Source organism: Amaranthus tricolor, chromosome 11 (assembly GCF_026212465.1).
Source record: "Amaranthus tricolor cultivar Red isolate AtriRed21 chromosome 11, ASM2621246v1, whole genome shotgun sequence".
Lineage (NCBI taxonomy): Eukaryota > Viridiplantae > Streptophyta > Magnoliopsida > Caryophyllales > Amaranthaceae > Amaranthus > Amaranthus tricolor.
Genome location: NC_080057.1, coordinates 23643468 through 23652548, shown reverse-complemented (window position 1 = coordinate 23652548; position 9081 = coordinate 23643468). Strand labels below are relative to the sequence as shown.

At 34.0% G+C, this 9081-nt stretch overlaps 1 protein-coding gene across 2 annotated transcripts; it reads right to left on the bottom strand.

Annotated features, from left to right (window-relative positions):
* Positions 1–617: 617 nt before the first annotated feature.
* LOC130827156 (uncharacterized) lies at positions 618–5961 on the bottom strand. 2 transcript variants are annotated; one of them, XM_057692802.1, is made up of 9 exons: positions 5449–5961; positions 3815–3945; positions 3640–3725; positions 3127–3221; positions 2844–2940; positions 2163–2277; positions 1928–2082; positions 1716–1841; positions 618–1009 (listed from the first exon to the last, which is right to left on the bottom strand). In XM_057692802.1, the coding sequence occupies exons 1-9, from the start codon at positions 5628–5630 to the stop codon at positions 782–784; spliced, it is 1215 nt and encodes a 404-aa protein (XP_057548785.1). In that variant the 5' UTR covers positions 5631–5961; the 3' UTR covers positions 618–781. The 2 variants fall into 2 exon arrangements, with proteins under 2 accessions (XP_057548785.1, XP_057548786.1); XM_057692803.1 differs by lacking the exons at positions 2844–2940; positions 3127–3221 and having other exon boundaries at positions 5449–5914.
* Between the last annotated feature and the right edge of the window lie 3120 nt (positions 5962–9081).

Genomic DNA, 9081 nt, shown 5'->3' with positions numbered 1-9081 from the left:
ATAGTCTACACTATCTATTTCAGTATTAGGATCAACATCATTACCATCATATCTAGTATATCCTACTCATAAGTTACAATCAAGGTATGAAGAGGGTTGAAAAATGACACATCATACTCTAATCAAAGGAGACAAGAAGGTAGCAACCAGTGAGACTTAAGCAATCAAAAAACTTGCAAACAAAAACAAAAGACCTAAAACATAGTTATAGATAAGGCAATGCAAGACATATAGAAATACAAACCTTTTGTTTTGGAAATAACGATAGACAAACCTTTGAAAAAGGTTTCAATTTCCAATGATACGTTAGAAAAATTAAAATGTGATTTAAAATAAAAGTAGAAAATAACACAGATAAGCATTTACGATGAATTGATATAATTATTCTTTCAAATCAGTCCATAATGCAAAAAATACAATTTCAGTTATGGTTTGTGGTCGCAGATACGCAGTAACGGTCAATAATGACTTTTTGGGTCAATACTGATAATCTTGCGATTGTATTAGCCTATATTTTGGATGTGTGACAAACTCAAAAACATTCGACATTAAGGTGTGAGATATGGTAGTACAAGCAACATTTTGCAGTGCACTATGGATCAAAACATCCATGATGGTAATTTATGCATAAGATTCATCACATTACGATTTAGGAAAATCTACAAACAGTTATACATGCTAGATTGCTTGCAGAAATTACTACAATTTTGAAGTGCTGATACCTCTATGTTACTATGTAAAGGTGAGCAAGATTGAAGCAGAAAATCAGCTCACAGAATTGTCAAGTATCAGGGCCTTTTTCCGCGAGGAAAAGCTTAAGGCGGCCAGCGGAGTTTAGAAGTGCACTTATTTTTCGATGGGCAGCAATCAACGTCTGGCTGCTCTTGCAGAAAGCAAATCGAATGTACCTTCGTTGGTATCCATCTGGTGGATGCTTTGAATGGAAAAATCCACATCCGGGAACAGCGACTACGCCTGCCTGTTTTATCAATTCTTCAACAAAGTCTATCTGCAGGAAAGCGAACCTGTAATTTGTTAAAACTAAACACCATCATCAAATTCATGATCATCGTCTCAGTGAGTCCCGCGTAGGGGTAGGGTTTGGGGAGGGCGGAAAGGAAGGCAGACCAATACCCTCATCACGAGAAGGTCGTGATTGAAGAGAACCCCTCAACTCGAGTAATCGCCTAGCATATGAGGTTGCCCAAAAAGTTCAATGTTTTGAGATGGTTGTAAAGTTTATGTTGTTCTTGTCATAGTACAAAGTTCATGTCAATGGGAATTAGCATTAGACAGCCCAAATCTAGGGTTCAGAACTCGGGTTGGGCGTGGCATCAAATTGTTGGGATTAAGGTTTCGGCATCACCAAAAAGAGCATGCTTCTTCATCTATTTGGAAGATGCTAATAGCTAAATACTCCCTCCGCTTTTGAGTCCCATTTGCTAGTAAAACTATTTATCAATCACTTTTATTTTGTATTTTATTGTTAAACAAATTAAAAATAGTCAAATATGATTTGGTTTGATTCGTCCCAATGCAGATTTTATCAAGATCAACTTAATATAGTATTTTATCATGCACAATTAGATGATATTAAGAACTGATCAGTGTATTGACAAGTGTGCAAAACTAAATGAGATAATATGCTGAAAGAGGGGGAGTATATATGAAACCATAGAACCGAGGATAGAGAGCTCAGAGACGCCAGAACATACATCACAATGTTCATAATCGTTGGGCAGCTCCGCGAATATGAAAAACGAACCCTGAGGCTTAAACTCGACTTGGAAACCAACGCCACTCAACATTTCAACTACGAAGTCTCGTCTTGATTCGAAGTCCTAGAGAAAGAAAGAATTAATAACATGGAGATGAATTTTAGGCGACTGTAATTCAAACAGCGAGAACTAAGGGTACGAAATCTTACTTCTTTGAGCGATTCATAGTATTTTGGAGGGCTTAGCAAAGCCGTCAAGGCAGCTTCTTGGAAAGGTGCTGGAGCGGAGTCAGTAAGTCTTATATGTATGTTTCTTATAGCATCGGCAATGCATATGGGGGCAATGGCCCATCCGATTCTCCAACCTAACGGAGTCCCAATTACGACATAGAAATTTACATAATCAAATATTGTAAGAATAGAATGGGTAGGAAGTCGAGATCACCTGTCACACAATACGTCTTAGACAAGGATGAGGTGATGATCGTCCGCTCTTGCATTCCTGGAAGTGAAGCAAGGGATATGTGCTTCTCATTATCATAGGTGATATGCTCATAAACCTTCACAATCATGTATACATTTTGGATTATGATATGATATTGATTCGATGATTTCATTACTGTAACTAGAGGTGTCCATTCGAATCATCGGGTCAGTTTCGGGTCAGTTTAATTTTGGGTCTTCTGTCATACTATTGTTAACAATTAGCCGAGTCAAACCGGATTTGGTTACAAGGCCAGGTGAATATCGGGACGTCGAGTCTATTTTGAACACCTCTAACTGTAACCCAGGAAATCAGTAATGTCATGAGAATCGTCAATTCTTTTTTTCCCTTTACTCCTATGCCTTTACGTGACTCCCACCTAAACGAGGTTGGGGGGACGGATATACGCAACCTTACCCTTGTTAATGATAACAACGAGGTTGGATCCGATCGACCCTGGGTAGCAAATATCACGTGCAACTTCACATAAATAAAAGGTGCACATGATTATAGCGAGCCCTTTAATCCGAAACCAAAGAATTATAATCTTTGACCCGATTGAAAGAAAGACAACGTGAAGTAAGCTGCATTTCAATCAACAAACTTTGATTCCAATAGAAGTAAGAAAATTTTCAACCATACTTCATCTGTAACAGCTAGGCAGTCCTGTTTCCGGCAAGTTTCCGCGATTATGTCCAGCTCGTCTAGCCCAAACACTTTGCCTGTTGGATTATGAGGGCTGCGTCAATTTGTATCAGTAATTTGTTCGAGTTATGAGTATCGAAATATATACGTGCTTTGAACCATAGCTGTTACATCCATCAAATAACCTAATGATACAGCTCTAGTATATCAACCCGAGAGCACGAACTTATGCTGTCGTATGAATGTTTGGATAAAACGAAGATTAAAGCAAGTACCGAACCTGTTCAACACTATAGCTTTCGTTTTCGATGTACAAACCTTCATAAGTTTCTCCGGGTTCAGCGTCCAATATGGAGGGTCTAAGGACACAAATACCTAACAAAAGAATAACAGTATTCAAGAATAAAGACGACTAACAACCTATATTACTCGGACTCTTCATTTTGTTTCATGTACCCGTGTCCGATCTTTGATGCTCGAACATTGGTATGACACTTAGACACTTCATTTTCGACACTTTGACGCGTATCAGTATCCGACATAGTACTCGAGTCCAAGTGACATAGCTAACAACATATTATGCTCAAGCCCGATCCTTGATGCTCAGACATTGGTATGACACTTAGACACTTCATTTTAGGCGTAAAATTGAATATTTAGACGTATCCGACACTTTGACACGTATCAGTATCTCACATCAGTACCCGAGTCCAAGTAACAAAGCTAACAACATATTATGCTCAAGTCATCTTCAATTCATTAGGGAGTCAAAAATCGTAAAACTAGGGCTTACCGGGACTCCTCCAGCCATACGGATACAAGATTCGTATGTCTCATACGAAGGATCAATAACAATAACTTCATCACCTTGATCAAGTACTGCACAAGGTAAATTTGGGTATGTTAATGCAAACTGGTGGTGAAAGTACATGGTCTTACAGTATGTACCAAGCATAAGATGAACTTACAGGCAAACATTGCTGCAGCAAATGCTTCTGTTTGACCACAACATATCACTATGTCAGTTATAGGATCAACATCCAAACCATGTATGTTCTTCATATTCTTTGCTACATGATCACATATTCCCTGCACATGCCTACAAAGCAATAGTCCGACTTGACTCCATTTCGCACACAAATTTCAGACATAACATTGTCGCTAGAATTACTCGACTGGGCCGTCCCTATAGAAGGGCAAGAGGGGTCGGGCCCATCCGAAAAATTAAAAAAACTACGCTTTAATATTTAACAGTTAGGGGTCTATAATAGTATATATTGTAATTAGGGGCCCATAATTTATATTTCGCCCAAGACCTCTCAAATCTTAGGGCCGACCCTATTACTCGAGTTAAGCTAGATGCAAGAAATGGTTGAATTAAAACCACAAATTGATGAATTGCACACATTAAATTTCGAAATTCAATTCATGCACCAGTTACATGGCGTTGGGGTTATGGCCCTTATGGGTGTTGTCTTTAAAAGCTAAATGAGTAAATGGGGTAGGTAAACCAATCAAAATATTTAAACATAAGTAAAATATCAAATATCTTATACACTTAACAATAACTATATTGCTAAATGTAAAATAATTAACATAAATTTTTCATTTTGGCTCGTCTCATGAGATTTGATACATTTCTATTTTTAGTCATGACCCACACTTTTCTTTAATTCTAAGTGAAGGGTCTGATCAAGGCCCTTAACGAGCCCCAATCCGTTGCACAAGTCTAGTGAATAGACATAATCAATGTAATCTCTCTAACCCAAAGAATTAACTCCAATTTTCCTTTTAGTCAATTCCATTGAATTTGCTTCACCTCTATCATTGGCTATTACCCACATATTTTTTTAATTTTTCAAAATTTAATTTACATTTTCATTTCATTCATACATTTTTTCCACTTTCAAGTAAAATATAACTTTCTACCATTTTTCTTTATCTTCATCCTATTTATACTTGGGCTATTTTGAGACATAGATTGAGATTAATTACCACTCATTCAAAAATTTTAAAGAGCAAACCCCATAGTGTAAGTTGTACTCAGGATGAATTACGTGTAGTAATTTAATATATGATTGAAGTACAATTTCTTTTTAAGTCCGTGCTATTAAAATTGCTACAATTCTTATCTTTGGCCATGACATATCTCACATAGAAGAATTAGGTTGACGTTGACTTGATGGGTTACTCCTCCAATACCAATTGAAATGTCGTCTTTATGTGTAGGTGTAGCCAACTCTTCTCTTATACGAATGTTGTTGTGGAAGACCGTTAACAAATTTATCAATATACACAGAGGTTCTTACACCTCCCCATAAATTACACTTTTTTGCCCCACCCCTTAACAAACACTAGACAGGTACTAATATAGTAGCATGTTGTTAACTCCTCCTATCACCATTTGATATAAGATTAAGCCCCAATTTGGCATGTTCAAGATTAAGCCCCAATTTCCATTGAGTTATATAATATGATCAATTAAGCATCCCAAGAAAACCCAATAAGAATGAACCCATAAAAGGGAAATTAACCTAAAATTCAACAACTATTTCCAAGCATTTGGCATACAATATTAAAGGAAGAAAAAAAAAGGTGAAACCTGTATTGATTGAAGTCAGAATTAATGGCAGAAACAGCAGCATTTTTGAGGTGGGAAGGAGCAGGAAAATCGGGAAAACCTTCAGCGAGATTGATGGCATTAGAACGTTGAGCGAGATAAGAAAGTTGTTGAATTGGGGAAGGTGTAGTTGACTTTGCAAAGGTTGACAATTTCTCTTCCATTTCTGCAACCAAATTAAACCTTATCTTCTGCTTCTTCTCTTCATGAATATGAATTGGACGAATTGAGGTTCATTACTCATCGGTCATCACTTTCACCGTTGTCACGTCCTTATCAACAGCTGCAAGTGCAGCTACCGTTGGAAAAATAACTCGTATCGAACATCGAATAAATTTATTATGGTACTACAGCCGATGGTTTCCAATCAATAGGAAATAAAAAATCTTAATTTTTCATAAAAATAATGTGCGGGTTTGAAAAGAATGACATTTCTGCCCAATAGAAAAATAAGCTCACGTATAAGGAAAGTATTTGAAAAATAGAAAAATAAGCTCACATTTAAGGGAAGTATTTGAAAAATAACTCACATCGAAACAAATTTACAAATTTATTAGCTACTTGCTATTAAATTTGGCCGCAACTTTGTGCAATTGTCAATTAGTTTGACTAACTGATAGAATAATTAATCCAATTCTTATTTTTTGCCACTTTTTTCATTTTATCGTCACCCCTATTTTAAATTAATTTAATAAAATGACGAAAATATCCTTGGAGTTAAAAATTTTAAAATTTCTATAAAACACTTCAAACTCACCCAATAACACTTTTATCACCTCAAACAACACAAAATCTACACATAAAATTAATCAGAGCTAAAGTGCGATTGAATCTAGGAGGAGTCATCAACAAAAACTCGAGGTAATTTTTATTTTAATGTAATTCAAAATTTTAAAAAAAAATTACGAGTCACACAAAAAGTGCGATTGAACCTAGAACGAGTCGCACAAAAAGTGCGACTGAACCTAGAAACAGTCGCACTTTTTGTGTGACTCCTCCTAGATTCAGTCGCACTTTTAGTGCGACTCCACCTAGGTTCAGTCGCACTTTTTGTGCGACTCGTAATTTTTATTTTTTTTTTTTTGAATTTTGAAATTTCTTTTGTTTATTTAATTTTATTTTTTAAGTTATTATTATTTAATAAATATTGTAATAAATTATTTTATTTTAATATATTATCATATTATGATAATATTATTATAACAATTAGTTTTGAATTTAAATAATTTATTTAAATGTTTAATTATTTTTTAATATAATAATAATATATTAATTAAAATTTAGTTGTTAATTATTTTTTAATATAATAATTGTTAATAAAATTTTATTTTAGTTGTTAATTAAATTTTAGTTGTTTAATTATTTATTAATATAATAATTGTTTATTTTTTTATATGTGTGAATTATTTTAGTTGTGAATAATTTATATGATTGTAAGTGTTTATTAAATTTACTTAAATTTTATTTTAGTTGTTAATTTTATTTTACTTGTTTAATTATTTATTAATATAATAATTGTTTATTTGTTTATTTGTGTGAATTATTTTAGTTGTGAATAATTTATATGATTGTAAGTGTTTATTAAATGTACTTAAATGTTTATTAAATTAATATTGTAAGTGTAATTAAAATGAATATAACTTAATGTATTTTTTTATTCTTTTAATTTTTTATTAATAGTTTATTAAAATATGAAAATTGTAGTAAATGGCTGGAAATCAAGGAAAAGAAAAACGCTTTTTTAGAGGGTTATTGAGCGAGAATAGTTCTAGGCCGAGTTTACTGAGAGGGGATCCCCATAAGAGGGGTTACGGTTTTGGCAAGGCGAGCCAGGCAAGAACAGGCGGCCAGCCATAGTCAGGCCCAACGTTCGAGTACCCTAGACCATGTGCATAGTCGCTTTGAGCGCCGGACAAGCCAGCGTAGTAATACGGTCGGCTCAGGTGATGATGATACTGATTACGACGACTCTGTCAGTCGGGAAGAGTCTGTCGGTCAGGATGAGTCTGTCGGACATCCTGTTGATTGGATGCTCGTCAAAAGTGTGACTTGACTTAGGAGTGGTCGCACAAAAAGTGCGACTCTCCCTAGGTCTGGTTGCACATTTTGTGCGACTGGGGGTTCTGGAATTTTTTTTTTCTTGAAAAATTTTGAATCGATTAATTACTTACTGAATCGTTATCATGCTCGTTTTGGTTCGCCATTGTTATTCGATGTACACTTTTAGCTTGTTTAAGTTAACATAGTGTTTTTAGAGAGTTTTAGAGAGATGTTACAGTTTTTGAGTTCGAAAATTATGTAGTGGCAATCTTGTAAATTCATTATATATAGGGTGGCGATAAAATGAAAAAGGTGGCGATGTGTTACTAAAATTCGCCACCCTTTTTCATTTTATCGTCACCCTCCCTCCTCAAAATTACGTATTTGCCCCTGGAGTTTAAAAAATTACAAAATTGCCACTGGACTTAAAACTTAATTAATAAATGTAAATCACGCTTAATAACACTATTAAGAATTTAATGCGGAAGATTTGTCTATATATATCGAATTCTGAGATGCGTATGAAATACGAATTCAAACACGGTATTATCTCTCTAAAAACTGTTAAAGAAGTTGTAACCCGTAATTGGTTAAATATGGCTAACGAAAGCGACTATGAGTCGGATGCGGTACGTAAAGTTTTCGATTGGAATCGTTGAAAATTAAAAAAAAAAAAAAAAAATAAATCGCACAAAACTGGGCGATTGAACCATAGTTCAATTGCACAAAACTGGGCGATTGGACCATGGTTCAGTCGCACAAAACTGGGCGACTGATCCTAGGTCCAGTCGCCCAATTTTGTGCGACTGAACCATGGTTCAGTCGCCTCATTTTGTGCGATTGTTATTTTTATTTTATTTTTTTAAAATTTTAATTTACGTATTTATGTTTTTTTTAATTATTATTATTATTATTGTTGTTGTTTTAGTTTATGTTATTTTTTTATTATTGTTATTACTATTATTATTATTATTATTATTATTATTATTATTATTATTGTTGTTGTTGTTGTCATTATTATTATTTTTATTGTTGATAATTTTTTTTTTAAGTTTTTTCCATTTTTTTATTTATGTAATTTTTTTATTATTATTAAAATTGTTATTGTTCTTGTCATTATTAATTTGACTTTTCGTTATTTATTTATTTATTTATTATTATTATTATTCTTATTATTATTATTATTATTATTATTATTGTTGTTGTTGTTGTTGTTGTTGTTGTCATTGTTATTATTATTATTGTAGTCATTAATGTACTTAATTTATATTATTTATATTTCAAATTTGCAGGAGTTTGAAAACTTTGGAGACAACGTAGACTACTCCGGTAGCTTTGTTACGGATAGGGAATTTATCTCCGTAGATGAGTTACATAGTTGGGCCGATGCGATAGCAATAACAATCGGTTTTCAATTTACACGTGCTTCTTATAAAAAGAAAGAAGGACGTTCTAGAGTTAGTGTCTATTTAAGATGTCACCGCTATGGTAATATTAGGGGTGATGTACATAATCTAGATAATACTGCCCGACCTGGTTCTAAAAGTAGAAGTTGCGGGTGTAAATTTTTGATTG